The sequence below is a fragment of the Salvelinus namaycush genome, chromosome 37, assembly GCF_016432855.1.
Source record: "Salvelinus namaycush isolate Seneca chromosome 37, SaNama_1.0, whole genome shotgun sequence".
NCBI lineage: Eukaryota > Metazoa > Chordata > Actinopteri > Salmoniformes > Salmonidae > Salvelinus > Salvelinus namaycush.
Window position 1 is genome coordinate 3,368,587 of NC_052343.1, and position 13,658 is coordinate 3,382,244.

A 13,658-nucleotide genomic window follows, 5' to 3' on the forward strand; every position below is an offset into this window, starting at 1 on the left:
ATTTTCAGCACAATGATGACTGAAACTTGCCCCTTCGCTCTCTCATATAGACAAATAAACCAGGGATGGCTGGCTGGACAGACAGCATTTAGAGAGCTTCACAATGAAACACATACTGCCATTGTGAAGTGGCCTTGGACTTTACTGGAGAAACCATAGACCTCTGAGTCTGAGAGGTCTGAGACTTTCCCCCCTATCTGTGATAACTGGCTTGGATGTGTGGGAAGGTTGTGCTGCTTCAACTGAATCAGAATGTAGGTTAGATCAACAACATGGGGACTTCCACCACTATACAGCAAGAATTTGCCAGACAAACAGTGCCACCTGTTGGCCAAACACACTGTGAGTGAGTGGAGTGCACACATTTGTTTTCAGTGAAAGCCTTAAAGACATGTTCCGGTACTTTAGCGACTAAGGAAGTAATCTTTAAACGTCCCTCTTTGGGCTGGATGTGTCAATGTCTAGTTCATACTGCTGGAGCTGCAGGCGCTAGGAACACAAGCATTTCGCTACACACGCAATAATATCTGCTGAATATATGTATGCAACAAATACAATTGGATTTGATTGGGTGTAGTTCATACATGTGTAACAGCTGTCCAGGGAAGACAAGATGACTGGTCTCGGCACCAGTAGTGTAACAGATGCGATCATACTTCGTGACTCTCTTGCGTTGTGTTTTTAAAGAAAAGGATGTCCAGCCAGCGAGCCCAGTTGATTTGTGTTTATTCTGACAATAGACACAGGGAAGCGCATTAGATGTGCAGGACAACAGTATGTTGATGGCTGTAGATTTGTGATTTGCATGGAAATAACTGTGAATTAGCAGGGAGCTAATGTGACCATTACAATTAGAGCATGCTAATTGTGTACGAGACAGCAATAACATACAAAAGCAGATCATAGGATGTCCCCAATATCTAACAGGTACCATACACATATATACTGCATATACACATCAGGACATGTGCATAGTGAACTCGTACACATATATGAAAATACAATACAGTATTTCAGAACGTGACCTACCACTTGAATGTCAATATCAAGAGTGGGAAGAATTTACATTTGCAATCTCCCCCTATCTGCAACCATGACCAATTGCATAACACCTCATTGATATGTAAATTCAACCAACCAAAATGAACACTGTATACAGACTTTCTTTTTTTATATTGTGTTATTGACTGTGCGCTTGTTTATTCCATGTGTAACTCTGTGTTGTTGTTTGTGTTGCACTGCTTTGCTTTATCTTGGCCAGGTCGCAGTTGTAAATTAGAACTTGTTCTCAACTAGCTTACCTGGATTAAATAAAGGTGAAATAAAAAATAAGATATTTTTTTAAATACATAAACATCCAATACATATTTATGCAGTGTCAAGTGGAAACATAACCAACCTTGGTAAACATTCATAATCAATTAGCAGAATGACTGTCTTACCTCAATTAGCCACGAAACTGTTTACTTGAAGTTGTCCCGTGTCATTTTCCCTACATTTCCCCCATATGGGACAGCCCCCTAGCAATTTGTGTTCTAGCCAATGAGCTTCAGCCCCTCGCATTTGAGTGACAGCTAGCAGGAGGCCTGCCCAGCATTATCAAATGAGGTTGCAGGAAGGGCCCAACGACTCAGTGTACATTAGAGAGAGCGAGAGCAATGAGGTGGTGCACATATCTGCACATAGTACACATTTTTCGGGGACTACTTTTAGAACTACTGGCTGAAAAGTATACAAAAGTACCAGAGAATCTCTTTAAAGGCCCAGTGCAATCAAAAATGTGATATTCCTGTGTTTTATACTGTATATACAATAATATTGTGAAAATTATAATACCCTTTTTTATTTAACTAGACAAGTCAGTTATGAACAAATGCTTATTTACAATGACAGCCTAGGAACAGTGGGTTAACTGCCTTGTTCAGGGGCAGAATGACAGATTTTTACCTTGTCAGCTCGGGGATATGATCTAGCAACCTTTCGATACTGGCCCAACGCTCTAACCACTAGGCCACCTGTAAGAGCTGTTTGAAAAGACTGCCTAGAATTTCTGACTGTTTTGGTGGGATGGAGTTTTGCCCTGCTTGGTTAATATAACAATAAGAAAGAGTTCCAAACCTTTCTGCCAAGAACAGCTAGATTTCAGTTTCCCCCTCCCCACTCAGACCACTCCCAGACAGTCCTAACAAAATTCTTGCTTAAGAAATTGCTCTTTGCTAAGAAGCGATTTTTGTTTATTTTTGATCATTTTAATTGAAAACAATCCCTGTAAGGTACTTAATTAATTAATTGTTACCCAGAAATGATTTGATATTGAAATAAAACCGGCTGCATTCGACCTTTAAAGGGTATATTCTGCCTGTTTGTTTTTAGGAGTGTACAAATGACACACTGCTGCTGTAACAGAAATTGAAGAGGTAGAGAGCCCACACTCCTTGAAGTTCTACCCATCAGAGGCCTTGTTGAGGGAGGAAAATTGGCAAGTCAATTCTGATCAAACAAATTGTAGTCCAACTGCTGGCTGGTTTAAGGCTAAAACCCCATCCAGTGTGTTGTGTATGCCAAAGCCAAACAATATTGCGGCCAACATGCCAGCAAAGCAAGCCTCTCAAGGTTTCCTGCTCCCTGAAGAAGTGTCTTTGTTGCTGGCAAAGCACCTATAAAGGTTATGATGTGAACTGGTGGGACCAAACATTTAAAATGTCCCAGATTGCAAAGTTCACGGTAGATAATGTCAATTCTATATCTCTAATTTGTATATCCAATGTTTTCAACCTTGTGCCCTACTATTATGCCCCTGGGTCGTGTTCAAGAAGGGTAATCATTTTTTTAAAGTTTTGCAATGGGAAACTAAAATTTGAATTTCTTATTGGATAAGTCCATGTAGACCCTCCCTGTTTTAGTCCGTCGTCTTCCAATTTGGTGCTTAATGAACGTCCCAGTGTATCACAGCAACCTTTCCATCTCTGCAACAACGCAAGTGCTTAGGCCAGGCATGTAGAGGAATGGTGGTGAGACTAGGGGCCAGAACCAAGCTGTTACATAGTCAGGTACCCAGACGGGCTGGTGGCATTATTTTAAAGAGTGTGAAGAAAGCGGAAGAGAAAGTCATTAAAGCTCTTTAGTTGAAGGCCATTAAGTCTCAACAAAAGAGATTCCAATAAAGTGTTTAATTGCTTGAAACAAACACAGATGAACTACACAGCTTCTCGATAGTGTTAGTCAGCCATTTGAAACAAACCAAGCACTTCTCCATGGTGCTTTGGTCTAGATCGTGCAGAATCTTGAATTCCATGCTACAAAAGACCATACAATGCTGATATACAGTATGTAGACTCTGCAAGACACAGAAAACCATCACATACACTGGATCATAGCCTGCCTCATCTTTTATTTAGGGATCGTTATCACCTTCTTTTATCTTAGCTAAGTAGTGTTTAAAATGTCACGTGAGTGACTAGAGCATTAACACGAATCAGTCGGTCCAGCTCTGACGAATCAGAGCAAGCCCTGGGCCCAGACTGAATGGTTGTGCAGAAAAAGACCACCCTTCCATCTGTCAATCTGGTTTAATGCCGGAATAGGCCTGAAAGGAGACGATTAGAGATACTATACAGGTGCCTTCAGAGCAGAACTCAAATTGCCAGGTCTTTCAACATTGGAAATGGAGCTACAGGGGAGTCCACCAACGCAATTGATTTCGTTTTTCTGAAGGTCATGATGCCCTGTTGCCTGGCCTGCTTCCCAGTCGGGGATGAACAACATTAGATAGACATTTGGTCTATGCTGCTAACTAGTGGACAAAGCGGGAAAAACAGGCCTCACTGGAAACTGGTACAGAAAATCCATACGCAGAAATGTTATCCAACCAACTTGCTAAAATTACAAGTGTGTGTTTATGTATGCACAGGACAGATGGAGACTGACAGAAGAGCAATGATTTAAGTATATTTATAATTGTACACGATTTCTTAAATACCTACAATAAAAAAGGCCTGACCCCTTGCACATTCATGATGATGTAGATCTGAAGCTGAGCCCTTAACTCCCCACCATGGTATAAAAGCAAAAAGAAGATTGATAAAATTAAATTCTTGTGTCTCACAGAATTGTGGGTGGAAGGAGCACAGATGATGGGGGGGGGGGGGGGGGGTAGTCCTGAATCAGGGCAAGGGGTGACAGGGAAGGAGGGGGGGATACAAATATTGGTTAAGGGTATAGTAACTGATGCAGGGGATCTTATTGGGTTAAGAGTGAGTAAATGGCTCTAGTAGATGTAGTCCAGGGTTGGGCAAGTGTGGTTAAAATGTTCCACGGTTTGGTTAAGTGTGGTACGATGGCTGTAGGAGATCGATGCGTGTTCCAGGATTGAGTGGTGTCATGGGGGGTTCCTCAGAGGTTGTTGTTGAAGATTGTAGGGCTAGTAGTGGTTGTAGGGCAGTCTGATTATTTCCTTCTCCCTCTCAATGTCTAAATGAATCCTGGGAAGAGGTGCTGCAGGAGCAGGACAGCTCCCACCACCATGAGGCCACAGAAGAACAGCACCAGCCAGATAGGGAAGGATCCTGGGATGGTGGAGATGCAGAGAGAGAGAGAGAGAGAACGAAGGAGGGTGAGGGAAAAGACAATACTACTCACGATGCTCAATCAATGCTACCAATTCAAACCACATACTTCGGTTGCGTACAGTGTGCATCTGACAGCGGCAGTCCACAGCCACACTCAACATGGCTGCCTCGTTGTTCCCTTTGAGGCTCTGGCCTTTGGGAGTGTCAGGCAGGAAGGCCAGATCGGTCACCACAATGCCGTGGGACTCCTGCACATAGTACAACTTCTACAGAGACAATGAGACAAGATAATTAGGGAGTTACACAGGGATACGCTAAGGCAGCTAATTATTTGTGTGTGTATGTGTCTACCTGTAGTGAAAAGGCGATATAGATTGCTACTGATCCCGTCACTGTCCCAAGGCCGAGAAAGGTTCCAGAGTCACTGTGGAACACAGCGAGAACAAAAAAGAGCTGGTTAACAGGGAAGAACAAATATCTAATACGAACACATTTATTCAGGGATAGGTGGTATTTTAATATATATACACGCCACTTCGTTTTTATAGTTTACTCCGCTACTTGAGTCGTCTCTCTCCCCAAGCTCTGCCCCGTCACTGAAGGAGCGCAGTTGTTGTTAGACCACGAGATCATTTCCCGATAGTTTTTTTTGTACCTTTATTTAACTAGGCAAGTCAGTTAAGAACAAATTCTTATTTTCAATGACAGTCTAGGAACAGTGGGTTAACTGCCTTGTTCAGGGGCAGAACGACAGAGTTTTACCTCGTCAGCTTGGGGATTCGATCTTGCAACCTTTTGGTTACTAGTCCAACGCTCTAACCACTAGGCTACCTGCCGCCCCGTTCACTCTTCAGTCTGCATGGTCAATGCAGCAGATGCAACAATATGTTGATGACAGCAACCCTGCTATCCACATTGCTTCTTAATATAAGCGTTCTATAAATACACAAACTAACAGTGTATCTTACTGTCTGCAAACAGCTAGGTTTCTTTTCTTAGAAAGTTGTGGATAAAAATGGTGTTAGCCACTAATGCTAATCACTAGTTAGCTGGATAGCTAATAAATGTACTGAGTTAGAGCAAATGTAGCTAGCTAATACAGCCTGACACCAGTGATGGTGTAGGCCTAAATCAGCATGTTGTTATCAAGGGACCTAATGTTTGACAAAAAAACTCCCCACACCAGTACACCACCACCAAGAGCCTGTGCCGTTGATACCAGGCAGGATGAGTCCATGGATTACGCTTTCATCAAATCCTGACTCTACCATCAGCATGACGCAACAACATTCATCAGAACAGGCTGTTTTTCCACTCCTCAATTGTCCCATGTTGGTGATCGTGTGGCCACTGGAGCCGCTTCTTCTTGTTCTTAGCTGATAAGAGTGGAACCCGGTGTTGTCGTCTGGTGCAATAGCCCATCCATGAGAAGGCTTGACGAGTTGTGCGTTCCCGAGATGCCATTGCACACCACTGTTGTACTACGCCGTTTTTTGTTAGAGTGCAAGATTCTTGCCATTTTCCTTCGACCTTTCTCATCAACGAGCTGTTTCACAGGACTGTTGCTGACTGGCGCAACAAACAAACATCCATTCTCGGTAAACCCTAGACAATATCGTGCGTGAAAAGCCCAGGAGGGTAGACGTTTGAGATACTGGATCCGGTGTACCTGGCACCGACGATCATACCAAAGCTAAAAGTCACTTACAGTTGAAGTCGGAAGTTTACATACACCTTAGCCAAATACATTTAAACACAGTTTTTTCACAATTCCTGACATTAAATCCTAGTAACAATTCCCTGTTTTAGGTCAGTTAGGATCACCACTTTATTTTAAGAATGTGAAATGTCAGAATAATAGTACAGAGAATTATTTATTGCAGCTTTTTTCTTTCATCACATTCCCAGTGGGCCAGAATTTTACATACACTCAATTAATGTTTGGTAGCATTGTATTTAAATGGTTTAACTTGGGTCAAACATTTCAGGTAGCCTTCCACAAGCTTCCCACAATAAGTTGGCTGAATTGTGGCCCATTCCTCCTGACAGAGCTGGTGTAACTGAGTCAGGTTTGTAGGACTCCTTGCTCGCACACGCTTTTTCAGTTCTGCCCACATATTTTCTATAAGGTTGAGGTCAGGGCTTTGTAATGGCCACTCCAATACCTTGACTTTGTTGTCCTTAAGCCATTTTGCCACAACTTTGAAAGTATGCTTGAGGTCATTGTCCATTTGGAAGACCCATTTGCGACCAAGCTTTAACCTCCTGACTGATGTCTTGAAATGTTGCTTCAATACATCCACATCATTGTCCTTCCTCATGATGCCATCTATTTTGTGAAGTGCACCAGCCCCTGCTGCAGCAAAGTACCCCCACAACATGATGCTGCCACCCCCATGCTTCACGGTTGGGATGGTGTTCTTCGGCTTGCAAGCCTCCCCCCTTTTCCTCCGAACATGATGATGGTCATTATGGCAAAACAGTTCTATTTTTCTTTCATCAGACCAGAGGTAATTTCTCCAAAAAGTACGATTTTTGTCCCCATGTGCAGTTGCAATCCATAGTCTGGCTTTTTTAATGGCGGTTTTGGAGCAGTGTCTTCTTCCTTACTGAGCGGCCTTTCGGGTTATGTCGATATAGGACTCGTTTTACTGTGGATATAGATACTTTTGTACCTGTTTCCTCCAGCATCTTCACAAGATCCTTTGCTGTTGTTCTGGGGTTTGATTTGCACTTTTCGCACCAAAGTACGTTAATCTCTAGGAGACAGAACGCGTCTCCTCCCTGAGCAGTATGACGGCTGCGTGGTCCCATGGTGTTTATACTTGCATACTGTTGTTTGTACAGATGAACGTGGTACCTTCAGGCATTTGTAAATCGCTCCCAAGGATGAACCAGACTTGTGGAGGTCTACAATTTTTTTTCTGAGGTCTTGGCTGATTTCTTTTGATTTTCCTATGATGTCAATCAAAGAGGCACTGAGTATGAAGGTAGGCCTTGAAATACATCCACAGGTACACCTCCAATTGACTCAAATGATGTCAATTAGGCTATCAGAAGCTTCTAAAGCCATGACATAATTTTCTGGAATTGTCAAAGCTGTTTAAAAGCACAGCCAACTTAGTGTATGTTAACTTCTGACCCACTGGAATTGTGATACAGTGAATTTTAAGTGAATTAATCTGTATGTAAACAATTGTTGGAAAAATGACTTGTGTCATGCAAAGTATATGTCCTAACCGACTTGCCAAAACTATAGTTTGTTAACAAGAAATTTGTGGAGTAGTTGAAAAAAATAATTTTAATGACTCCAAACTGAGTGTATGTAAACTTCCGACTTCAACTGTAGGTCACTCGTTTTGCCCATTCTAACGTTCAATCGAACAGTAACTGGAAGCCTTGATGCCGGTCTGCCTGCTTTCATATAGCAAGCCACGGCCGCGTATCTCACTGTCTGGCATTGTGGAAATGATGTAAAAATAGATCAACTTTTGGTTTATGTTTGATTGTAGAGAAAGCCCCTTTGAAAATAACTTAGAATGTATGTGTAGCCACCCGAGGATCATGCACAACTCATAAAACAAATTTAGAAATATTAATATTCAAAAACATAAAATAACAAAAATGTGAAAAATATTGTGATATGATATTTTGGCCATATCGCCCAGCCCTACATTTATGATACAGTAACGTCAGAGAAATACCTTCAATGAGCAGTTAAGCGACCTTAGAGATGAACAAATAAGGCTCTTTCTCAATTCATCTTTGCTCAATTCCTCGCATCCTTTCTGATTTTCCTCCTCGCCTTCTCAAAATGCATTGGAAAAGAAGGTCTGAGGGGATGAACATTCTCCAATACGCTTCAGAAGGGGGCAAGGAAATAGGATGCAGGTAATCAAGAAAAGATTAATTGAATCCTAGGTATCCTCTCCATCCTTCCTCACCTGACAGCCAGGGTGGAGATGACCTCAGTGCCGCAGGGGTTCGTCAGCATGGGTAGGAAGTTCTGGCCGTCCCATTTAGAGAGGTAGCATTGTGGAGGTTTTCTGTCTCGTTTGTGGGGGATCTGGACGGTGTAGAGCCTCAGGGTGTCTTTCTGGTCCTCGACCTTTCCAAACCTAAACGGGAGAGCGAAAAAACAAACTCAGCAAAAAAAGAAACGTCCCTTTTTCAGGACCCTGTCTTTCAAAGATAATTCGTAAAAATCCAAATAACTTCACAGATCTTCATTGTAAAGGGTTTAAACACGGTTTCCCATGCTTGTTCAATGAACCATAAATAATTAATGAACATGCACCTGTGGAACGGTCGTTAAGACACTAACAGCTTACAGACGGTAGGTCACAGTTATCAAAACTTAGGACACTAAAGAAGCCTTTCTACTGACTCTGAAAAACACCAAAAGAAAGATGCCCAGGGTCCCTGCTCATCTGCATGAATGTGCCTTAGGCATGCTGCAAGGACCTCAGATGTGGCCAGGGCAATAAATTGCAATATCTCTACTGTGAGAGGCCTAAGACAGCACTACAGGGAGACAGGACGGACAGCTGATCGTCCTCGCAGTGGCAGACCACGTTTAACAACAGCTGCACAGGATCGGAATATCCAAACATCACACCTGATACAGATACAGATACAGGATGGCAACAACTGCCCGAGTTACACCAGGAACGCACAATCCCTCCATCAGTGCTCAAACTGTCCGCAATTTTATTTATTTTACCTTTATTTAACTAGGCAAGTCAGTTAAGAACAAATTCAGTGGGTTAACTGCCAGTGGGTTAACAGGGGCAGAACGACAGATTTTGTACCTTGTCAGCTCGGGGATTTGAACTTGCAACCTTGCGGTTACTAGTCCAACGCTCTAACCACTAGGCTACCCTGCCGCCCCAGCAATAGGCTGAGAGAGGCTGGACTGAGGGCTTGTAGGCCTGTTGTCAGGCAGGTCCTCACCAAACATCGCCGGCAACAACGTCGCTGGACCAGACAGGACTAGCAAAAAGTGCTCTTCACTGACGAGTCACGGTTTGTCTCACCAGGGGTGATGGTCGGATTCGCGTTTATCGTCGAAGGAACTAGTGGCACACCGAGGCCTGTACTCTGGGGTGGGATCGATTTGGAGGGTGGAGGGAGGGTCCGTCATTGTCTGGGGCGGTGTGTCACAGCATCATCAAACTGAGCTTGTTGTCATTGCAGGCAATCTCAACGCTGTTCGTTGCAGGGAACACATCCTCCTCCCTCATGTGGTACACTTCCTGCAGGCTCATCCTGACATGACCGTCCAGCATGACAAAGCCACCAGCCATACTGCTCGTTCTGTGTGTGATTTCCTGCAAGACAGGAATGTCAGTGTTCTGCCATGGTGCAGTCCATGAGGAGGAGATGCACTGCAGTACTTAATGCAGCTGGTGACCACACCAGATATTGACTGTTACTTTTGATTTTGACCCCCCCTTTGTTCAGGGACACATTATTCCATTTCTGTTAGTCACATGTCTGTGGAACTTGTTCAGTTTATGTTTCAGTTGTTGAATCTTGTTATGGTCATACAAATATTTACACATTGTTATGTTTGCTGAAAATAAACGCAGTTGACAGTGAGAGGACGTTTCTTTTTTTGCTGAGTTTATGTGGTATGCTAGTGGGACCAGAGCCATAGGTCAGTGATGTTACAGGGTATGTGAATATTCGTAGGAGAAAGAGGTATGTGCTTGCCTGCAAGACATATAGCGGTATGACTTTGCTGCTATCTGAGGCATCTTCTCATGCCAACAGAGGCTCATGGCCAGCTGGTTGCCACACCATATACTGCAGGCAAAGTCCCGGCCCACCGTCACAAGGTGCTACACAGAAACACAAAATAACACACACAGGTCAGAAAACACTTACCAGTTTAGCTTGCACATGATGTTTATAACCTCTTTATTACTGTGATTCCAACACAGACAGACATCGAGGTCATATACTTATTAGCTGGTCAGTACCTTGTTATTCGGACTGATGTCCAAGTCTTCAATTTCCCCCTCATGGGCTTTGAAGTCCAACTTCTCTTTTAAGGAGGGGTACTGGTGAGAGAGCAGAGGCATTACAGTCAAGCTCAAAACCTGCACAGTAACAATTGGGGAGAAGTCTCAACATGGCGGCCATTTTGGCATAACTTAAACTCACCTCCCACACTCTGATGTGTCCGTCTGTTCCGCCAGTCAGTAGGAGGCTGAGATCGGGACTGAACCTCACACACTTCTGGAGGGGGTCCTGGGGGTTGAAGTCCGACTGCACCTCCCCAAACGTGTCAACAGAGATCTGGGTGGTGTTATCCTTCATCTCGGACACATTGCCCCTAGCAGCAGCAGCTCCCTCACTACCCTTACCCCCTTTCCCAGCTCGTCTCCTAGCTGCGCCCTGCTCACTGCCACCCCCTGCTGGAAAATAAGGGGCATAGTGATGTGTTCAAGTAAGGCAGTGTTGCCCAATCATTCTCTTTGGGACCCAAAGGGGTTGCACATTTGAGTTCTCTCCCTACCACAAACAGACGTGATTTAAATAATCAAAGGCTTGATGATGAGTTGATTAGATGAATTAAGTGTGTTAGTGCTAGGGCAAAAATAATAATATGCAGCCTTTTGGGTCACCAGGACCAGGATTGAGAAACACAGATGTAATAGATGAAATGTAAGATAGGAATGACGTTAGAGTAAATGTATCTGTAAAGATAATTTGAACTTTGTATATAAAGAGGTTTATAAAAGTGAATGGCAGGTTTTTGGGGGTGTCCCTTCCTTACCGTCTTTGGCTGAGGCCTTGCCCCTGGTCTGGCGTTGTCTGAAGCGCATGAGGCTGCATTTGCCGTCCTGCCCTGCGGCGATCACATCCCCGCCTATTGCCAGGTTCATGGTGGCACGCGTGTCTGTGTCATGAGAGTGCACCAGGGTGGCACAGTGCTGGTCTCCTACCAACTCCAAACCCAGGAAGTGCTGAAAAAGACAGTCCCAACTTAACTTAGCAAATACTGTACAACATTACTCAGATTTAATTAGATCAAAATAAATGCTGAATCACACGTCTACAATGTTTCTGCATTTTCACACTTACAGAATACATGCAAGGTAAAAAGGTGTGAAAAGACTAGAAATTGTGCCCATAGAGCAGAACCATTACATGATCACCTAAACATTCAGTAGCTTACCACTGCATTCTTTATGCCCGTCTTGGAAGCGCCTCCCCCTCCTGCAGTGATCACCCATCCTGTTTTGGGGTCGACTTTGATTGTGTAGAGGGGGAAGGGGGCCCTATACAGGTCTGGCATCCTCCATTTGCCCATGGCCCTTGAAGGAATCAATCCACCTCACGGCAAATTCCTTGTCTGTAGAAACAGATGCATGAGAACTCAAAATACAAGTCAAAAAACAATATTTACACAATAGTAGCTAAATCCTTGCTTTTAGCAAATGCTGGTGTACTTACATACACTAGCGTTGCTTTCAATTGTATTTGGTTGCACAAAACAGTCCATGGGAAGCCAGAAGTTAAATACAAATTTCAGACAGCCTAGGCTGTTGCACACCCTTGGCTGAACGCAGTTTGCAACGTCCCAAGTTGTCCGAAAATGGTGGTGGACAATTGTGTATTAAGACAGTACACATATTTTTCCTGTTTTAGAGGATACTGACCCTACCATTACACTGAGCTGCACTGAGGGTGGAACACAATAATGGTTACATTAAGACACTATGGAGCCGGGGTGAGATATGGGTCGGAAAACACCTCAATGCAGGAATGGGATACGCCACTGTACTCCAGATTGTACCTCTATCCATACTGCACCATTGAAAAGATTGAAATACCGCTAGTTTTCCTGGGAAACTGCCATTTTCGGCTTCATGTTAGCTGAAGATGAAAAGTGAAGTTTTCTGGAAACTGGCAGTATTTCAATCTTCTCGGTGAACAGTGGCATATCCCATTCCTGCAATGAGGTACGTTTCCCGACCCATATCTCGCGCTGACTCCAATGTGTGTTAATGTAACCATGATTGCGTTATGATCTCAGGTGTAAACAAGAGTAACGGTAGGTATGGTATCTTCTGCCTGGCAAGCCTAGCGCGCTTGCTACATCGTTTACTAACTAACTAGAACAGGTTTTTTTATTTTAATGTTAGCTCGCTAAACATCCCATCGCGAAAGTATTGTTAGCTAGCTAGCTACATAACTTGAAATCGTAGCAATTGTCACTGCACAATACATCTGAACAAGACCGTTTATCTAGCTAGCTAACTCGCCATCTAAGCTTTTAGCATGCCAGCCTACCATTAGCTACTTGAGCATGAATGGTGTAGTTGATACCCAATATATTTGAGGTCTTGCAAACTCCACCTGTGTAATCTGCTCCAATTTCTCTTCTGATGCCAACTATTTCATTTCGTTGGCTATTATTCCCATTATGAGCTGTCACTGGCTGCACACATCTAATGAAAATAACGCTCAAGTTGCTAGCTAGGTAGCCAGCTTGCTACTTCCCTACAAACACGTCAGCAGCGTGCAACCTGAGCAATCACCTCATTAAAGACGCCCCTGTACGTACACTGTCAAATATTTTTTTAGAACTATCGCTAGATAGACCACACCCTGTCGTTTCCAATAAAATAAAAGTAATCACAGTGGGCAGAGCCAAGCACGACCTAGCGAGATCCTATTGGTGCGTTCTAGCATTATTTGCATATTACCGTTAGGGAACGCCTACTCTGTGAAGTGCGCGAGCGCAATAACTCAATTCGCCATTGCTCTACTAAACAGCGCATTTTTATACATTTATTTTTTTAACTTTGGCAAAGGGTAAGGTCTACAAAACTTGGTCCACTCTGTTCGTAACAGATTCTAGTTTGGGGAACAGAAAACTGTATTAAGATTAAATGTTTAATCGATGAGAAGATTTGCAGAATGTTGGCCAAAATCCATCTCACTCCATCTTCTCCCACTGCCAGCCACTGGGCTTCCTCTAATAACCATATTTGGTGGTGAGTGGAAATACTAACCGGATGCTTCAGATTTATATATCCGGTGAAACATCTGTCTCATTGTTCTGTGACACTGTAT

General features: G+C 43.4%; 1 protein-coding gene across 4 annotated transcripts; it reads right to left on the bottom strand.

Moving 5' to 3' along the window:
- Positions 1 to 3,928: 3,928 nt before the first annotated feature.
- On the bottom strand, positions 3,929 to 13,168 carry LOC120031222 (prolactin regulatory element-binding protein-like). 4 transcript variants are annotated; one of them, XM_038976872.1, is made up of 10 exons: positions 13,121 to 13,168; positions 11,755 to 11,931; positions 11,353 to 11,542; positions 10,737 to 10,990; positions 10,553 to 10,633; positions 10,284 to 10,411; positions 8,513 to 8,686; positions 4,920 to 4,992; positions 4,675 to 4,834; positions 3,929 to 4,565 (listed from the first exon to the last, which is right to left on the bottom strand). In XM_038976872.1, exons 2-10 carry the CDS (start codon positions 11,887 to 11,889, stop codon positions 4,471 to 4,473), a joined length of 1,290 nt encoding a protein of 429 aa, XP_038832800.1. In that variant the 5' UTR covers positions 11,890 to 11,931; positions 13,121 to 13,168; the 3' UTR covers positions 3,929 to 4,470. The 4 variants fall into 4 exon arrangements, with proteins under 4 accessions (XP_038832800.1, XP_038832801.1, XP_038832798.1 ...); XM_038976873.1 differs by lacking the exon at positions 13,121 to 13,168 and adding an exon at positions 12,939 to 13,114 and having other exon boundaries at positions 10,737 to 10,987; XM_038976870.1 differs by lacking the exon at positions 13,121 to 13,168 and adding an exon at positions 12,939 to 13,114.
- Positions 13,169 to 13,658: the final 490 nt, after the last annotated feature.